General features: G+C 38.1%; 1 protein-coding gene across 4 annotated transcripts in view; it reads left to right on the top strand.

Annotated features, from left to right (window-relative positions):
* The window catches only part of LOC121385322 (microtubule-associated protein tau-like), a 182,850-nt gene that overhangs the window by 83,604 nt on the left and 77,119 nt on the right, over positions 1–22,127 (top strand). For all 4 annotated transcript variants that reach the window (XM_041515958.1, XM_041515956.1, XM_041515957.1 and 1 more), the window contains exons 3-4: positions 2,214–3,488; positions 14,185–14,225. In XM_041515958.1, the coding sequence (XP_041371892.1) occupies positions 2,214–3,488; positions 14,185–14,225 (1,316 nt within the window). The remainder of the gene's footprint in view (positions 1–2,213; positions 3,489–14,184; positions 14,226–22,127) is intronic.

Genomic DNA, 22,127 nt, shown 5'->3' with positions numbered 1-22,127 from the left:
GACCACAACTTAACGTCAGGGGTGCAGAAAGTACTTGCCCGCTTGCCAAATGCGAGTAAAAATTCTGACGGACGAGTTAAAAAATGCAACGAACAGTCCGATGGGCGATCTGTCTTTTTGAGTTTGTTTGCTCTGTGATGTTGATCACTTACCAGGTGTTCTTAATAATGTTTTGTCAATATATCTATATATATCATTTGAAGTGAAGACATTGTATATTATAATATTATTAATAATATATTATTCTATAGACTGGCGGACTAGTAAAAATTATTGCGGGCTAGTAAATTTTAGTTGGTTCTAGTCCGGCAGGGTAGTGAAATATGTTCCATTTCTGCACCCCTGTGACATCATTTTGCTAATTAAATGATGTGATTTCAGAAAGCTACACATACAGTATTATACATGAATATGTCATCTGCCCCGTCTTATGTCTGTGCCTTTCCATGTCTTGTACTTCTGTCTGATTTTTGTTCATTGATGTGCAGTGTAATAAATATAATACTATACTCATTCCCAAATGAGACCATTTATATTGCAACTTGTGTGTTTTCGATTGTACATCACTTATTTTTGCTTTCGCGATTGAAAACACACTCTTTTCAGTGGCGTAGCATGGGCAGGGTCATTGGGGAAGTTGCACTGGGTGCAAAATACTGGACTGGTAGAAGGGACTCGGGGAGTGCTAATGGTCCACTGGTTAGGGGGCGCAATACTTGCCTTGCCCCAGTCACTGGCAACCCACGGTATGCCACTGACTCTTTGTAATATAAATTATCTCTCATGGGAACTCGTACACATGGAAACCAACACAAACCGCAGCAAATGTATATCAAGGGAGCATGACGAAGCCCAGTCGTAAAGTGCTCGCTTGATGCGTGATCAGTTTGGGATCGATCCCCGTTGGTGCCTGTGTTTAATACTGCCACTGTTAGTATTATATCATCTCTTACATAATGGGCATACATTTATTCCTCCATGTTTAATGGTGTTGGTTCTAAAGTGTTCCTACTGGTAATAGTTAGCTCAGTTGGTAGACCACTGACTCTCATACTAAGGGTATGTGGTTCAAATCCCCTCGGTGGATGCTGATTTATATAGAGATGACATTCCTCCATGTTTAATGGTGTTGGTTCTAAAGTGTTCCTACTGGTAATAGTTAGCTCAGTTGGTAGACCACTGACTCTCATACTAAGGGTATGTGGTTCAAATCCCCTCGGTGGATGCTGATTTATATAGAGATGACATTCCTCCATGTTTAATGGTGTTGGTTCTAAAGTGTTCCTACTGGTAATAGTTAGCTCAGTTGGTAGACCACTGACTCTCATACTAAGGGTATGTGGTTCAAATATAAAAGATCCCTTGCTGCTAATCGAAAAGAGTAGCCTATGAAGTGGCAATAACAGGTTTCCTCCCTCAATATCTGTGTGGTCCTTAACCATATGTCCGATGCCATATAACTGTAAATAAAATGTGTTGAGTGCGTCGTTAAATAAAACATTTCTTTGTTTGTATAAAGTGCACCTACTGGCAGGACAGTGAACTATAGAGGACTAGATTCATGAACAGAGCGGGTGGGATATAGCCCAGTGGTAAAGCATTTGTCTGATCTATTTCTATTTCTCATTCCAGCCAGTGCACCATAACTGGTATATTAAAGGCCATGGTATGTGCTACCCTGTCTGGTATGATGAATATAAAAGATCCCTTGCTACTAGTGGAAAAATGTAGCAGGATTCCTCTCTAAGATTGTACATGTTAAAATTACGAAATGTTTGACATCCAATAGTCGATGATTAATAAATCAATGTGCTCCAGTGGTGTCGTTAAACAAAACAAACTTCAACCCATTGGGCTATTTCTCGTTCAAGCCAGTGCACCACGACTGGCATATCAAAGGCTGTGGTATGTGCTATCCTGTCTGGAATGGTGAATATAAAAGATCCCTTGCTGCTAATCGAAAAGAGTAGCCCATGAAGTGGCGACAGTGGGTTTTCTCCCTCAATATGTGTGGTCCTTAACCATATGTCCGACACCATATAACCGTAAATAAAATGTGTTGAGTGCATCGTTAAATAAAACATTTCCTTCCTTCTTCCATTCAACCATTCATTCATCCTTCCATCCTTCCTTTTACCTGTCCACCCATTAACTTGCCAACCCCACATACGTATACATGCATATATATTGTGTTGTGTTTTTATTTGTTTTAGAAATGTCTGCCCCTCTGAACGGTGACGTCAGCATGGAGACTGAGATGCGTCAGGTGAATGGGATGCCGGTGGACGGCTTCACAGACGGACGTAGGTCAGACCCCATGCAGGAATCGTTCCACCAAGATATTCCAAGCACAAATCCATTTGCAGACCCACAGCTTGACAACGCTGCCACCATTCCACAGGGCATGCTTATAGATCTGGCTCACCCATCTCAAGCAGGTAGTACGGGCGTACCGGCTAGTCCACCCCCTGTATCCAGCCTTTTACAGCCTCAAGTAGAAAACCTGGGTGAATTACCTTCATCTCCACAGGTGATTTGTGAAACAGATTTACAGAGGCAGCAAGCTGCTGGCACTTTTCAACAGTCTGGGTTAGAATTTTGTCAATCTCCGGCCTTGCAAACCGACCTGGATACACTGGGTGGTGAAAAACCAAACAACTGTGACCCACAAATGACGACAGATGATGCTGTCACTGGCGGGCATGGTGACGAGCCGTCACGGGCCACCGAACTGGGTTATCTTGGGTCGTGTGTGAAGCCTGGTGTGGAACAAACCCATGTGACTACCGGCTCTTCACACCGTGATGAGGAAGACAATAGGGAGAGGTCAGCTAACACGCTTCATGATGGGCAGGGATTAGGGTCAGCCGTGTTAGGGGACACTGTTATGGAGGGAAGCTCTGAGATGGGTGAGCGTGCAGCTACTAACAGCCAAGTTTTGCATGGGGAAAGTGAAGCTTATAGGATCACAAACGAGCAGGAGATGGCCCACAGCAGTGTTGATTCGTATAGTGGTCAGGATAACCTGGTGTCCGTCCAGAAAGGAATGGAAAGTTGTGTGTTACAGGAAAATAGATCTGTTGCTGAATCTCCCACTGTGAACGGGCATGATGAGGAATATCATTCTAAAGATGACCGCACCAGCTTGCCGGATTCCAACAACACTGGATCTAATGCTGCAGGCAACCATCTACATTCTATTGTGGAAGACACACAGTCAACAGGTGATGAAGCCAACAACACAGTCTCCTCTGAGACGGTGCAGAGGTCAGAGGTCAAGGACGTTGTGACTGACAGGCACAGGATGCAGGCCGAGAAGAAACCCGGAAATGGATCACTGTCTCCCAAGAAGTCTGGATTACCGACTCGATCCATGAAGACTAGTGCTCCGCCCCCCAGTGTGTCATCGAAGGGTTGGGATTCCACAGTGGTCATACCCCCAAAACCAAGACCGCTCAGTGCTTTAATAACACCCAAAAATGTACCAGGTAAATCTTTGATGGATATTAGCACCCACACACCCACATCCACACCCACCCACATACACACACACTCAGTAGTGTACACACACACATGTATATACATATATATGTACATGAACATATACATATACACATACAAGCAACTAATCTCACACTCCTATCATTATACTCACCCCCACTCACTCCTATCATTATACTCACACCCACTCACTCCTATCATTATACTCACACCCACTCCTATCATTATACTCACACCCACTCAATCCTATCATTATACTCACACCCACTCCTATCAGTATACTCACCCCCACTCACTCCTATCATTATACTCACACCCACTCCTATCATGATACTCACACCCACTCCTATCATTATACTCACACCCACTCCTATCATTATACTCACACCCACTCACTCTTATCATTATACTTACACCCACTCCTATCATGATACTCACACCCACTCCTATCATTATACTCACACCCACTCACTCCTATCATTATACTCACACCCACTCCTATCATTATACTTACACCCACTCACTCCTATCATTATACTCACATCCACTCACTCCTATCATTATACTCACACCCACTCCTATCATTATACTTACACCCACTCACTCCTATCATTATACTCACACCCACTCCTATCATTATACTCACACCCACTCACACTCCTGTCATTTTGTCATTATATTCACACCCGTACTCACTCCTGTTACACCCACACATCTGTTATTATACTCACAACCACCCACTCACTTCTATCATTATACTCACACCTGCACTCACTCCTGTTACACCCACACATCTGTCATTATACTCACAACCACCCACTCGCTTCTATCATTATACACACACCCATACTCATGTCATCATACTCAACCACTTATGCCTATCATTATACTCACATCCACATTCTTGTCATCATACTCACACCCACATTCCTGTCATCATACTCACACACACATTTCTGTGATCATACTCACACCCACATTCTTGTCATCATACTCACACCCACATTCCTGTGATCATACTCACACCCACATTCCTGTGATTATACTTGCCCACACACTCACTCCTGTCATTATATTCACACCCACACACTCCCACTTATCATACTCACACCCACCAACTCCATTATACTCACACCCACCAAATCCATTATACTCATACACATCAAAACACTCCTATCATTATACTCGCGCACCATCGTAACATACATATGCCCACACACTTCTATGATACTCACACTCACATACTCCCTCCTATCATTATACTCACACCAACACACTCATTTACCAGAACACAGCTTGTCAGCTCTACTTGTCATGCTTCTGCTACCGTGCTATCTTTAGCTGTGTTACTACATGTAATTCCATCACACAAGGTAGTCAGCTATAATCCTGTGTGAGTCCGTTACTCACAGTTAATCCTTCAGTCACTGCTGGTAATTCCAATTTACTCACCATTTTACTCTTGCTGTTAGTGTTACTAATTCTCTCACCATTTTACTCTTTTACTAACTAACTCCATTACTCATAATGCTAATCAGTGTTACTTGCTTTCTGCAATACTAATTCACTTGCTGTTACGCCTTTACTTACTGTGTTGCTAATTAACTCACTGTGTTACTTGCTTTCTGCAATACTAATTCACTTGCTGTTATGCCTTTACTTACTGTGTTGCTAATTAACTCACTGTGTTACTTGCTTTCTGCAATACTAATTCACTTGCTGTTACGCCTTTACTTACTGTGTTGCTAATTAACTCACTGTTACTTACTGTGATACTAATTCACTTGCTGTTACTTACTGTGTTACTAATTCACTTGCTGTTACTTACTGTGTTACTAATTCACTTGCTGTTACGCCTTTACTTACTGTGTTACTAATTAACTCACTGTGTTACTTGCTTTCTGCAATACTAATTCACTTGCTGTTACTTACTGTGTTACTAATTCACTTGCTGTTACGCCTTTACTTACTGTAATACTAATTAACTCACCGTGTTACTTGCTTACTGTGATACTAATTCACTAGCTGATACGCCTTTACTTACTGTAATACTAATTAACTCACCGTGTTACTTGCTTACTGTGTTACTTGCTGTTACGCCTTTACTTACTGTGATACTAATTAACTCACCGTGTTACTTGCTTACTGTGTTACTTGCTGTTACGCCTTTACTTACTGTGATACTAATTAATTCACCGTGTTACTTGCTTACTGTGATACTAATTCACTCACTGTGTTACTTGCTTACTGCGATACTAATTAACTCACCATGTTACTTGCTTACTGTGATACTTGCTGTTACGCCTTTACTTACTGTGATACTAATTAACTCACCGTGTTACTTGCTTACTGTGTTACTTGCTGTTACGCCTTTACTTACTGTGATACTAATTAACTCACCGTGTTACTTGCTTACTGTGATACTAATTAACTCAGTGTTACGTCTTTACTTACTGTGATACTAATTAACTAACTCAGTGTTACTTGCTTACTGCAATACTAATTTACTTGTTGTTATGTCTTTACTTACTGTGATACTAATTAACTCACCGTGTTACTTGCTTACTGTGTTACTTGCTGTTACGCCTTTACTTACTGTGTTGCTAATTTACTTGCTGTTACTTGCTTACTGTGATACTGTTACGCCTTTACTTACTGTGATACTAATTAACTCACCATGTTACTTGCTTACTGTGTTACTTGCTTACTTGCTGTTACGCCTTTACTTACTGTGTTGCTAATTAACTCACCGTGTTACTTGCTTACTGTGATACTAATTAACTCAGTGTTACGCCTTTACTTACTGTGATACTAATTAACTCACCGTGTTACTTGCTTACTGTGTTACTTGCTTACTTGCTGTTACGCCTTTACTTACTGTGTTGCTAATTAACTCACCGTGTTACTTGCTTACTGTGATACTAATTAACTCAGTGTTACGCCTTTACTTACTGTGATACTAATTAACTCACCGTGTTACTTGCTTACTGTTACTTGCTGTTACTGTGTTACTTGCTTACTTGCTGTTACGCCTTTACTTACTGTGTTGCTAATTAACTCACCGTGTTACTTGCTTACTGTGATACTAATTAACTCAGTGTTACGCCTTTACTTACTGTGATACTAATTAACTCACCGTGTTACTTGCTTACTGTGTTACTGCTTACTTCTGTTACGTCTTTACTTACTGTGATACTAATTAACTCACTGTTACTTGCTTACTGTGATACTAATTAACTCACTGTTACGTCTTTACTTACTGTGATACTAATTAACTCACCGTGTTACTTGCTTACTGTGTTACTTGCTGTTACGCCTTTACTTACTGTGATACTAATTAACTCACCGTGTTACTTGCTTACTGTGTTACTTGCTGTTACGCCTTTACTTACTGTGTTGCTAATTTACTTGCTGTTACGCCTTTACTTACTGTGATACTAATTAACTCAGTGTTACGTCTTTACTTACTGTGATACTAATTAACTCACTGTTACTTACTTACTGTGATACTAATTAACTCACTGTTACATCTTTACTTACTGTGATACTAATTAACTCACTGTTACTTGCTTACTGCGATACTAATTAACTCACTGTGTTACTTGCTTACTGCGATACTAATTTACTTGCTGTTACTTGCTTACTGCGATACTAATTAACTCACTGTTACTTGCTTACTGCGATACTAATTAACTCACTGTTACTTGCTTACTGTGATACTAATTAACTCACTGTTACTTGCTTACTGTGATACTAATTAACTCACTGTTACTTGCTTACTGTGATACTAATTAACTCACTGTTACTTGCTTACTGTGATACTAATTAACTCACTGTTACTTGCTTACTGCGATACTAATTAACTCACTGTTACTTGCTTACTGTGATACTAATTAACTCACTGTTACTTGCTTACTGCGATACTAATTAACTCACTGTTACTTGCTTACTGCGATACTAATTAACTCACTGTGTTACTTGCTTACTGCGATACTAATTTACTTGCTGTTACTTGCTTACTGCGATACTAATTAACTCACTGTTACTTGCTTACTGCGATACTAATTTACTTGCTGTTACTTGCTTACTGCGATACTAATTAACTCACTGTTACTTGCTTACTGCGATACTAATTAACTCACTGTGTTACTTGCTTACTGCGATACTAATTTACTTGCTGTTACTTGCTTACTGCGATACTAATTAACTCACTGTTACTTGCTTACTGTGATACTAATTAACTCACTGTTACTTGCTTACTGTGATACTAATTAACTCACTGTTACTTGCTTACTGTGATACTAATTCAATTGCTGATACACCTTTACTTACTGTGATACTAATTAACTCACTGTTACTTGCTTACTGTGATATAAATTAACTCACTGTTACTTGCTTACTGTGATACTAATTAACTCACTGTTACTTGCTTACTGCGATACTAATTAACTCACTGTTACTTGCTTACTGCGATACTAATTAACTCACTGTTACTTGCTTACTGCGATACTAATTAACTCACTGTTACTTGCTTACTGTGATACTAATTAACTCACTGTTACTTGCTTACTGTGTTACTAATTCAATTGCTGATACACCTTTACTTACTGTGATACTAATTAACTCAGTGTTACTTGCTTACTGTGTTACTTGCTTACTGTGTTACTAATTCACTTGCTGTTACTTGCTTACTGAGATACTAATTCACTTGCTGTTACTTGCTTACTGTGTTACTAATTAACTCACTGTTACTTGCTTACTGTGTTACTAATTCACTTGCTGTTACTTGCTTACTGAGATACTAATTAACTCAGTGTTACTTGCTTACTGTGTTACTTGCTTACTGTGTTACTAATTCACTTGCTGTTACTTGCTTACTGAGATACTAATTCACTTGCTGTTAGCCTTTACTCACTGTGATACTACTTTACTCACTGTGATACTACTTTACTCACTGTGATACTACTTTACTCACTGTGATACTACTTTACTCACTGTGATACTACTTTACTCACTGTTAGGGGCGGGATGTAGCCCGGTGGTAAAGCGCATGCGTGATGTACTGTCGGTCTAGGATCGATCCCCGTCAGTGGGCCTATTAGGCTATTACTTGTTCCAGCCAGTGCACCACGACTGGTAGCCTATATCAAAAACTGTGGTATGTGCTATCCTGTTTGTGGGATGGTGCATATAAAAGATGCATTGCTACTAATGGAAAAATGTAGCAGGTTTTCTCTCTATGACTATATGTCAAAATGACCATATGTTTGTTATCCAATAGCCGATGGTTAATAAATCAATGTGCTCTAGTGGTGTCGTTAAACAAAAAAACTCTTTTTTTTCCTACTGTTACACCTTTTTCTTACTCATTTTACTCACTGTCCTACTCCTTTGTTGCTGTTATGTACTCATTTTATTACTAACTGTATCACACCTTTACTCACTGTGTTAGTGTTACTAATTCCATTACTCGCCAGTTTACTCCTTTACTCACTGAGTTAGCGTTACTAATTCCATTACTCGCCAGTTTACTCCTTTACTCACTGTGTTAGTGTTACTAATTCCATTACTCGCCAGTTTACTCCTTTACTCACTGTGTTAGCGTTACTAATTCCATTACTCGCCAGTTTACTCCTTTACTCACTGTGTTAGTGTTACTAATTCCATTACTCGCCAGTTTACTCCTTTACTCACTGTGTTAGTGTTACTAATTCCATTACTCACCAGTTTACTCCTTTACTCACTGTGTTAGTGTTACTAATTCCATTACTCACCAGTTTACTCCTTTACTCACTGTGTTAGTGTTACTAATTCCATTACTCGCCCGTTTACAAGTTTACTCCTTTACTCACTGTGTTAGTGTTACTAATTCCATTACTCGCCCGTTTACTCCTTTACTCACTGTGTTAGTGTTACTAATTCCATTACTCGCCAGTTTACTCCTTTACTCACTGTGTTAGTGTTACTAATTCCATTACTCGCCCGTTTACTCCTTTACTCACTGAGTTAGTGTTACTAATTCCATTACTCGCCAGTTTACTCCTTTACTCACTGTGTTAGTGTTACTAATTCCATTACTCGCCCGTTTACTCCTTTACTCACTGAGTTAGTGTTACTAATTCCATTACTCGCCAGTTTACGCCTTTACTCACTGTGTTAGTGTTACTAATTCCATTACTCGCCCGTTTATTCCTTTACTCACTGTGTTAGTGTTACTAATTCCATTACTCGCCCGTTTACTCCTTTACTCACTGTGTTAGTGTTACTAATTCCATTACTCGCCCGTTTACTCCTTTACTCACTGTGTTAGTGTTACTAATTCCATTACTCGCCAGTTTACTCCTTTACTCACTGAGTTAGTGTTACTAATTCCATTACTCGCCAGTTTACTCCTTTACTCACTGTGTTAGTGTTACTAATTCCATTACTCGCCAGTTTACTCCTTTACTCACTGTGTTAGTGTTACTAATTCCATTACTCGCCAGTTTACGCCTTTACTCACTGTGTTAGTGTTACTAATTCCATTACTCGCCAGTTTACGCCTTTACTCACTGTGTTAGTGTTACTAATTCCATTACTCGCCAGTTTACTCCTTTACTCACTGTGTTAGTGTTACTAATTCCATTACTCGCCCGTTTACTCCTTTACTCACTGTGTTAGTGTTACTAATTCCATTACTCGCCAGTTTACTCCTTTACTCACTGAGTTAGCGTTACTAATTCCATTACTCGCCAGTTTACGCCTTTACTCACTGTGTTAGCGTTACTAATTCCATTACTCGCCAGTTTACTCCTTTACTCACTGTGTTAGTGTTACTAATTCCATTACTCGCCAGTTTACTCCTTTACTCACTGTGTTAGCGTTACTAATTCCATTACTCGCCAGTTTACTCCTTTACTCACTGTGTTAGTGTTACTAATTCCATTACTCGCCAGTTTACTCCTTTACTCACTGTGTTAGTGTTACTAATTCCATTACTCGCCAGTTTACTCCTTTACTCACTGTGTTAGTGTTACTAATTCCATTACTCGCCAGTTTACTCCTTTACTCACTGTGTTAGTGTTACTAATTCCATTACTCGCCAGTTTACTCCTTTACTCACTGTTAGTGTTACTAATTCCATTACTCACCAGTTTACTCCTTTACTCACTGTGTTAGTGTTACTAATTCCATTACTCACCAGCTTACTCCTTTACTCACTGTGTTAGTGTTACTAATTCCATTACTCACCAGTTTACTCCTTTATTCACGGGGTCAAGACATAGCCCAGTGCTAAAGTGCTTGCTTGATGCATGGTCTGTCTGAGATCGATCCCCGTCTGTAAGCCCATTGGGCTATTTCTCACTCCAGCCAGTGCACCATGACTGGTACATCACAGGCTGTGGTATGTGCTATCCTGTCTATGGGATGGTGCATATAAAAGATCCCTTGCTGCTGATCGAAAAAGAGTAGCCCATGAAGTGGCAACAGCGGGTTTCCTCCCTCAATATATGTGTGGTCTATAACCATATGTCTGACGCCATATAACCGTAAATAAAATATGTTGAGTGCATCTTTAAATAAAACATTTCCTTTGTTCCATTACTCACTGGTTTACTCCTTTACTCACTGTTACTCACCAATTCTGTTACCCAGAGTGTTACTCATTTACTCATTGTGCTACTAGTTTCCTCAGTGTTTACTGTTCCATTGCTCATTGTATTACTCCTTTACTCATTTTGTTACTCATTGCTCACTGTATTACTCCTTTACTCATTCTGTTACTGCTCACTGTATTATTCCTTTACTCACTGTATTACTCCTTTACTCATTCTGTTACTCATTGCTCACTGTATTTCTCCTTTGCTCACTGTATTACTCCTTTACTCATTCTGTTACTCACTGCTCACTATTTCTCCTTTGCTGACTGTATTATTCCTTTACTCATGTTACTCACTGCTCACTGTATTTCTCCTTTGCTCACTGTATTATTCCTTTACTCATTCTGTTACTCATTGCTCACTATATTACTCCTTTACTCACTTAATTACTTCTTTACTCACTTAATTACTCCTTTACTCATTGTTACTCACTGCTCACCATATTTCTCCTTTGCTCACTGTATTACTCCTTTACTCATTCTGTTACTTACTGCTCACTGTATTACAGCTAAGTCACTGTGCTAATGGTACTAATTCCATACATATTGTTGTTTTGCAATCTTTTTTTAACCATACAGTGCGATCTGTACTACTAATTAACGTGTGTGCTCTATAGTGTACTACAAATCAACTATGGACATGTATTTTGCCTTCTTCAGAAATAAATAAGTACAGCTTAAAGGCATACTGTCACTGATTTAAGGACCTTATTTCTCTAAACATGGATAATAAATAAAAATTACATGAATTCTTGGAAACCAAATCTAGCTATCGCATCACCTTAACTGAATCAAGATGGAGTGAAATCCATGCCAACCCTCTCAGCAATTTTAGTTTTTGAATTATGGACCATTGCCATAATTGAATTATTTTTACAAAATATCATTAATAAATGGAGTATGGTGGTTATGAAGATGGTTGAATAAAGTACATTTAGGGACAAATCAAATTATTTTCGTTCAGTTAATACTTTGTTAGTCATTAAATAATTCAGTGGTCTGTGACAATATGCCTTTAAAAATATTTATTTGCCCTTTTGTAAGTCGAAAATGATCTTTTCGGTTACCACACGTGTCAAGAAAGTCAAGAACAGTAGATATATTGTTTTTCACACTAGCGACCATAAAGGCACCCTATTACAAAATAGCCAAATGTACTGTTGTGATTGACAGTTATAATAGTAAATTGCATCCAGTTTAAGTGGCCACTCGCCACATTACACAGATAGTCACTTAATACAAGTCACATAACACTGCAAATCCTTTGGAAAGACTTCAAGTGGCCACTTAAGACAGGTGACCATTGAATACAGTGGCTGCTTAGGCAGGTTTGACTGCTTCAGGCTAAATCAGCCTTTCACATTAACTTTTCCATCTAGGAGCGAAATGGCACTAAAATCCAGTAGCGATGATTAATTAATCAATGTACTCTAGTGGTGTTGTTAAACGAAAAAAAATTTATGTTACCTACATCATTGAGTAACATTTTGTCGAGGACACACATGAGAAATGTTTTCTTGTTTATGTTACCTACATCATTGAGTAACATTTTGTCGAGGACACACATGAGAAATGTTTTCTTGTTTATGTTACCTACATCATTGAGTAACATTTTGTCGAGGACACACATGAGAAATGTTTTCTTGTTTATGTTACCTACATCATTGAGTAACATTTTGTCGAGGACACACATGAGAAATGTTTTCTTGTTTATGTTGCCTACATCATTGAGTAACATTTGGTCGAGGACACACATGAGAAATGTTTTCTTGTTTATGTTACCTACATCATTGAGTAACATTTTGTCGAGGACACACATGAGAAATGTTTTCTTGTTTATGTTACCTACATCATTGAGTAACATTTTGTCGAGGACACACATGAGAAATGTTTTCTTGTTTATGTTACCTACATCATTGAGTAACATTTTGTCGAGGACACACATGAGAAATGTTTTCTTGTTTATGTTACCTACAATCATTGAGTAACATTTTGTCGAGGACACACATGAGAAATGTTTTCTTGTTTATGTTACCTACATCATTGAGTAACATTTTGTCGAGGACACACATGAGAAATGTTTTCTTGTTTATGTTACCTACAATCATTGAGTAACATTTTGTCGAGGACACACATGAGAAATGTTTTCTTGTTTATGTTACCTACATCATTGAGTAACATTTTGTCGAGGACACACATGAGAAATGTTTTCTTGTTTATGTTACCTACATCATTGAGTAACATTTTGTCGAGGACACACATGAGAAATGTTTTCTTGTTTATGTTACCTACATCATTGAGTAACATTTTGTCGAGGACACACATGAGAAATGTTTTGTTGTTTATGTTACCTACATCATGGAGTAACATTTTGTCGAGGACACACATGAGAAATGTTTTGTTGTTTATGTTACCTACATCATGGAGTAACATTTTGTCGAGGACACACATGAGAAATGTTTTGTTGTTTATGTTACCTACATCATGGAGTAACATTTTGTCGAGGACACACATGAGAAATGTTTTGTTGTTTATGTTACCTACATCATGGAGTAACATTTTGTCGAGGACACACATGAGAAATGTTTTCTTGTTTATGTTACCTACATCATGGAGTAACATTTTGTCGAGGACACACATGAGAAATGTTTTCTTGTTTATGTTACCTACATCATTGAGTAACATTTTGTCGAGGACACACATGAGAAATGTTTTCTTGTTTATGTTACCTACATCATTGAGTAACATTTTGTCGAGGACACACATGAGAAATGTTTTCTTGTTTATGTTACCTACATCATTGAGTAACATTTTGTCGAGGACACACATGAGAAATGTTTTCTTGTTTATGTTACCTACATCATTGAGTAACATTTTGTCGAGGACACACATGAGAAATGTTTTCTTGTTTATGTTACCTACATCATTGAGTAACATTTTGTCGAGGACACACATGAGAAATGTTTTCTTGTTTATGTTACCTACATCATTGAGTAACATTTTGTCGAGGACACACATGAGAAATGTTTTCTTGTTTATTTCAGAAGAACCTCCTCTGAGACCTAGACCAAGTTCTGCTAAATCGGTAAGTATCTACCAGACATATCAAATTAAGCTTTGCAGGTACGGCCAGTCATTTTCATATTGTGATATATTACGATATGTGCATGTGTACTGCAATACGTATTGTAATATATTGCAGACTGTGTGAATGTTTGAAAAAAGAGTAATATTAAGGATACGTTAATTTAATAAACTATTACTGTAGTCCACATCTGTATTGTTATGTTGGAATTGTTCATTTCAGTTGTAAATAGAGAATAATACATGAGTGGCCGTTAGATACCATTTATCTTACAATGAGTTGTTTCAAAATCTATCTAACAAGCAAAAGTGAGCTTGATATGTTTTAAACGAGTTGTGGGATAAATGGTATCTAACAGACACAAAAGTATTATTCTATTTCTTACATATCCTCAAAAACCAGGTTTTAAGCAAATTTTAACATCTTTTTTAACTAAAGGTTACTTACAGCCGTTGCACTTGTAGCTAACTTACGTGTCACAGACACATGATTGTCAAGTTAACTATACATCACAATGTAATCTATTTCCACCTTGTTGTTTTTCGTTGGATGCATGGCACTGGTGACCTGGTCATCACCTAGGAGCAGCCAGTCGTATGTCTTGAAATTGTTAACACACATATGTGTTTTAACAACCCATGTGTTATCAAAAATAATGCATGATGTTCTCACCAATGGGTGTGTAAAAAACATAAGTATTTAGGTAAACTGATAAATAAGTTCAATAGCCGATGTTAAGATAAAAAATCAATGTACTCTAGTGGTGTCGTTAAATAAAACAAACTTTACTGATAAATAATCTCATGTAGGCTTATTAATAACTGAACTATAAGCTTGTATACTACCAGATCAAATCCCATAGACTACAATCGTAACATATGTGGCTAAAACTCCTACCTGCAGCGTATCAATTGACTAAACACCACAGATATAAATACTACCACCCCTCACACAAAATTGGGGGTCAAGCTGCTCGTTTCAAGATAACGGGTAGCGTCTATGTCTACCCTAGTTCCTCACAAAATTTGAGTACTTTTTTTTTTACATGTACCCCATACATGTTTCAAGCACATGGCTACTTGACACATTGGTACTAGATGAAATAAAATTGCATATTTTTTTTACCCAGATGAAACTATTCTTTTTTACAACCAACACACTCAAATTTATAACCAATCACAGGACTTGTGGTGTTCACTTCTCTATCAAAAGTTGGGTGCACCTCGAACTTTGACCCAGCCGGAAGTTATTTGGTTTAGTACTACCTATAAAAGTTAACATGATTGTATTGTAATTCACAAGTTCACACCTATTGGAACAATAATATTATAACAGGCCTTGACCGTAATGTTTTTCAGTGGTAGCCCACCGGTCTACCAGGTTATAAAATCTGGTAGCCCTCGGTAAAAATTGGTAGCCTCATAATTTTAATAAATTAAGAAAGAGAGAGTGAAAATCAAAATCGTTTATTTTTATTTAAACATGTTGTTTTCGGTGGGGGTTTTACGTGTTTAAGCGTCTTGATAATTGCAGAGTAACTGGTTGTGCAAAACAAAATCTAGTAGACCGGCGGACTACTGGCTTTAGATATCTGGTAGCCCGAGCAACAAATGGGTAGCCAAAACACTGGGCTACTGCTAAGGTCGAGCCGTGATATAAATTATGTTTAAAAAAAAGAAATTATGTACCACATGCTTTTTACTAACATTTATGATCAGATTAACGGAAACTCCAGAGAGTATAGTTTAAACTGGTTGTCGAAAAATGTACTGCGATATATCGTATCTGGACTTTGTATTGCAATAAACCGGTAAATCAGTAATATTACCCACCACTAGTCAAAATATCCTTCGATTCTGTCTGATTGTGTCTCATACCATTTGTGACACCCAGTAGCCAATGTGTATTTTTGCGCTGGGGTGTCATTAAACATTCATTCATTCCATTCTGTCTGATTGTGTCTCATACCATTTGTGACACCCAATAGCTGATGTGTAGTTTTGTGATGGGGTGTCATTAAACATTCATTCATTCGATTCTATATCATGGGCAAAAAGGGCAGGATTTAGCACAGTGGTAAAGCACTCGCCTGTTGCTCGATCAGTCTAGGATCGATCCCCGTTGGTGGCCCATTGGGCTATTTCTCATTCTAGCCAATGCACAACAACTGGTATATCAAAGGCCATGGTATGTGATATCCTGCCTGTGAGATGATGCATATAAAAAATTCCTTGCTACTAATGAATAAAAAGTAGCTGGTTTCCTGGCTGATTAAATGTCAAAATTACCAAATATTTGATATCCAGTGGACGATGATTTGACTTTATGGGCAAAAGATGGTTAGCATTGTTTACAGCTTTGCTATTTGCATTAATATAGTGATTGTTGTGGACTGTTGTCTTTGTTTGTAAGATAGGTTTTTCCCATGATACATTTTATAACCAAAACTGATATAATATATATGAAATTGTCAAATTAACATATAATTTTTAGGGTAAATACTGATCAAAACATTTGGAATATCTTCTCCAAAGTGGAACATTGTATGTATAATTGTTTGACCTCCCTTACATGTATATTTGAACTCTCCCAAAGTGGAACATTGTATATATAATTGTTTGACCTCCCTTACATGTATATTTGAACTCTCCCAAAGTGGAACATTGTATATATAATTGTTTGACCTCCCTTACATGTATATTTGAACTCTCCCAAAGTGGAACATTGCATGTATAATTGTTTGACCTCCCTTACATGTATATTTGAACTCTCCCAAAGTGGAACATTGCATGTATAATTGTTTGACCTCCCTTACATGTATATTTGAACAGTCAACAACAGTGTACTGAATCTCAATTGAACAAAGGCACATAAATATACTAAAAGTGAAAAGAAATGTTTTAAAGAAAATAAATTGAGTGGCATTTCAAATTGACTTAAAAGGATGAGTAACCTTTCTCCTTGCATTAATTGTTATAGTAGTCATATAAATAAGTCATTCATTGGCAAATTATTTATAAAGACTGAGTAATTACCCCCCCCCCCATCATTATTAACCAATTGTATGGCGTGACAATGCTAATTATATTGTGGACATGATGTCATGATAAGGTTCAGTGCATGATGTCATCCCAACACAGTTGACACAGAACCATTGGTGGTTACATGCCGCAGTGGTGGTTGTCATATAACGTTGTTTCATCTGACCAAAAGTAAAGTAAAGTTTGTTTTATTTAACGACGCCGCTAGAGCACATTGATTTTTAATCTTATCATCGGCTATTGGACGTCAAACATATGGTCATTCTGACACTGTTTTTAGAGGAAACCCGCTGTCGCCACATAGGCTACTCTTTTTTACGACAGGCAGCAAGGGATCTTTTATTTACGCTTCCCACAGGCAGGATAGCACAAACCATGGCCTTTGTTGAACCAGTTATGGATCACTGGTCGGTGCAAGTGGTTTACACCTACCCATTGAGCCTTGTGGAGCACTCACTCAGGGTTTGGAGTCGGTATCTCGATTAAAAATCCCATGCCTCGACTGGGATCCGAACCCAGTACCTACCAGCCTGTAGACCGATGGCCTGCCACGACGCCACTGAGGCCGGTTTTCATCTGACCAGTAAACTTCTATAATTTAATGTGAGCTACTATCAGTACACCAGGACTTGAACTTAAGAATTTGTTAACAACAGCAATTTTGAAATATTTTTGCCATAGGTAAAATGCTCACTGATGGAAATTGTGAAATGTTTTTGCCATAGGTAAAATGCTCACTGATGGAAATTGTGAAATATTTTTGCCATAGGTAAAATGCTCACTGATGGAAATTGTGAAATGTTTTTGCCATAGGTAAAATGCTCACTGAATTTTGAGCCTACTTACGGCAATTTTATATGAGTAAGTTTTGCAATAAAAAAATAAAAATAGCTCCTTCAACTGATGGTAATAATTTTTATCCATTGGCAAAAAATTGCCATCCGTGAAGCCCCAACTGACTTAAAATCATACTGCAACCATGGTAATTGCCGTCGTTGCTGTTAGTGCTGTTGTTAAATTCGAGCCCTGGTATACCACCTATCAAAGGCTGTGGTATGTGCTATCCTGTCTGTGAGATGGTGCATATAAAAGATCCCTTGCTACTAATGGAAAATGTAGTGGGCTTCCTCTCTAAGACTAAATGTCCAAATTACCAAATGTTTGACATCCAATAGCTGATGATTAATAAATCACCTCGGTGGATCCATTCAACTGATTGAGGTTTTTTCTCATTTCTACCAGTGCACCACAACTGGTCAAAGACCGTGGTATGTGCTTTCCTGTCTGTGGGGAAAGTGCATATAAAAGATCCCTTGCTGCATTAGGAAAATGTAATGTGTTTCCGCTGATGACTGCGAGTCAGAATTACAGTAGCCAATGATCAATTAATCAATGTGCTCTAGTGGTGTCGTTAAACAAAACAAACTAACCTTTTTTCGATCAGTGCAGTGTGCAAAACGGTGGGAAATATCAGTGAGAGAATACATTGCATGCAGTGTACAGTGTGTCAGCTTGTATGACATTGTGTGAGCTATCTTGCGTGCAGTAGTCAGAAGGTTAAAAATCTATCCCCGTCAGTGGGCCCATTGGGCTATTTCTTATACGAGCCAGTGCACCATGACTGGTGTATCAACTGTTGTGGTATGTGCTATCCAATCTGTGCAGGGGCGGATCAATTTTAAACTAAAAAAAAATAAAAAAAATAAAAAATTGAAGATTGTCCGACTGGTCTATTGAAATTAACTGTAAAGACTGAGTATGTCCCTTTATCATTCTCTTGACTACTGTACAGTAACTTCGTACTTGCAGTTCTTTCTGACAAAAACATTCAGCTGTTTGGTAGTATTGCATTTGTACTTTAAAATACAATCTATACTGAAATCCAAAAGAAACTTCACAAGGCTTGAAATTGTATTATAGAAACCCAACAAATGATACGGTGGGACATGAAAGTGCATGTATCAAGAAGTTCAACATCTAAACGTCACGATGCTCTCTGTGAAAATTCTAAAGTGTCTGTAAGGTGGTTTCTAAATTGGTTCTTTTCGATTAGCAACAATATTTATCAAATTATTAAAATTTTATGTATGCAAAGTTTCTTTTGGATGTCAGTGTATGTTCAATGACGTGATAGTCCTACATTACATTTTGTATTGAAAATCTCCTATTACATATACAGTGAAACCCCTCTAAACCGGTCTGGTTTTAAGAGGGATCTGGTTTAAAGAGTTTAAGTTCTGTACTGATTTTTAAAAAGGGACTCTGTAAAACGTCCGGTTTTGAGAGAATTCTGGTTTACAGAGTGTCCAGTCTTGAGAGGTTTCACGGTACTAACAAATGATACATCAGTGAAATCCGGAGTCTGACTTCACTTTGAAAGTCACAAGGTTTCTTTTATTTAAGCTCATTTACCAAATTGCTAAACTTTATTGGCTTTATTATTTATTACTACAAATAAGTCATTTGTGCAAATATTGTTCATGGCTGCCATCAAAGAGGGTTGATCCTCCAGCCTTACGCACCTCAAGTGGGATCTGAAATCATTGAACTGTGTCTAATTCTTGTTAGGGTTTAAAGGGCAGGACGTAGCCCAGTGGTAAAGCACTCTTCTAGTGGACGATTGCTTTAGGATCGATCCCCATCAGCGAACCCACTTATTGATCTAGCCAGTGCACCACGACTGGTATACCAAATACTGTGGTATGTGCTATCCTGTCTGTGGGATGGTGCGTATAAACATGCCCTTGCTACTAATGGAAAAATGTAGTGGGTTTCCTCTCTATGAATATCAGTCAAAAATTACCAAATCTTTGACAATCTTTGATGAGTAATAAATCAATGTGCTCTAGTGGTGTTGTTAAATAAAACAAACTTTAACATTCCAGCCAGTGCACCACGACAGGTATATCAAAGGTCATGGTATCTGCTAACCTGTCTGTGATGGTGAATATAAAAGATCCCTTGCTACTAATGGAAAAATGTATGTAAGACTATATGTAAAAAAAAATTAAGTAACACTATATGTAAAAACATTACCGAATGTTTGACATCTAATAGCCCACCAACTTTAACTTTTGCTAGAGTTAAATGTGGGGTAACTGTATAGGTAGAACACCTGTCGTGTGCAGTGTGTGCAGTGTACACTACCCAACGACCGTGTATGCAGATCACCATTGTTGAGACACCAGACATACCAGGATTAAGTTGCTTTACACGTTTCTGATTTTCTACACATACATGTAATGGTATCCATTTTATTTTTAGCTAAACTGGTCTAAATGAGCTAAATATATTGTGAGATATACAGTGGAACCCTCATTATCTGGACAGTACGGTTTTTCCTAAAGGTGTCCAGATTAACGAATGTCTGTAGTAATGAATCGTACCTGTTCGACTTACTTCCCTTGAATAGCAAACCATTAAAAGTAAAGTTTGTTTTATTTAACGACACCACTAGAGCACATTGATTTTTTATCTTATCATCAGCTATTGGACATCAAACATATGGTCATTCTGACACTGTTTTTTTAGAGGAAACCCACTGTCGCCACATAGGCTACTCTTTTTACAACAGGCAGCAAAGGCTCTTTTATTTGTGCTTCGCACAGGCAGGATTGCACAAATCATGGCCTTTGTTGAACCAGTTACAGATCACTGGTCAGTGCAAGTGGTTTACACCTACCCATTGAGCCTTGCAGAGCACTCATTCAGGGTAAACCATTAAAAATTAAGCAACAAATACAGATTTAACAAATATTACAAATGAGGATGGGGGGGGGGGTGGGGGGGAGAGTGGTTAGGTGGGCAGAACATGCATAGCCCATTGATAAAACACTTGCCTGATTGCTTTTTGTCTAATATCAATCTCCATCAGTAGAACCATTAGGCTGTTTTTTATCTAGCCTGCCATAGCTGATATATATCAAAGATTGTGGTATGTGCTATCCTGTCTTTGCGATGGTGCATATAAAAGATCCCTTGTTACTAACAGAAACATGTAGCATGTTTCTTCTCTAAGATTATATGTCAAAATAATCAAATGTTTGACATCCAGTAGCCGGGGGGGGTGGATGTAGCCCATTGGTACAGCGCTCGCTCAATGTGCAGTCGGTGTGAGATCGATCCCCGTCTGTGGCCCCATTGTGCTATTTCTCGTTCCAGCCAGTTCACCATGACTGGTATATCAAAGGCCATGGTATGTACTACTCTGTCAGTCAGATGATGCATATAAAAGATCCCATGCTGCTAATCGAAAAAGAGTAGCCCATGAAGTGGCGACAACGGGTTTCCTCTCTCAATATCTGTATGGTCCTTAGCCATATGTCTGATGCCATATAACCGTAAATAAAAATGTGTTGAGTGCATCGTTAAATAAAACATTTCCTTCTTCTTCCAGTAGCCAATGATGAATAAATCAGTGTGCTCTAGTGGTGTTGTTGAACAAAACAAAGTTTAACTTTAACTTTCTAAAGGCATGTGAAGAGATCCTGCACTGTGCCTTGCATTCCGTGGACATTCCTGAGAAAGTTTAGTCCTGACCAGAGAAACCAGCTTTAGTGTTGACCTCTCTGTAGTGTTGACCTCTCTGTCCCTTTTATCTGGGCTCCTTGTTTACAAACTGTGTCTGGTTACTTGTCACTTCTTTATGTCAGCCCACCCATTACAGCCAGAAAGAGGCTTCAACCCTTCACTTCCCTTGTAACACCTAATATAACTATTCTCAATGACAGACTTTGCTTTATGGTTATAACATGCTCTTTATTTTATCAATATATAGTAACCAGTTTCATGTAATTCTTTCATTTTATTCGTCTGCATTTATCATTTCATTTCTTCATCATGCTGTTCATTCATCTATCCA

This window comes from Gigantopelta aegis, chromosome 11 (genome assembly GCF_016097555.1).
Source record: "Gigantopelta aegis isolate Gae_Host chromosome 11, Gae_host_genome, whole genome shotgun sequence".
In the NCBI taxonomy this organism is placed as follows: domain Eukaryota; kingdom Metazoa; phylum Mollusca; class Gastropoda; order Neomphalida; family Peltospiridae; genus Gigantopelta; species Gigantopelta aegis.
This window is presented reverse-complemented; position numbering and strand designations above follow the sequence as displayed.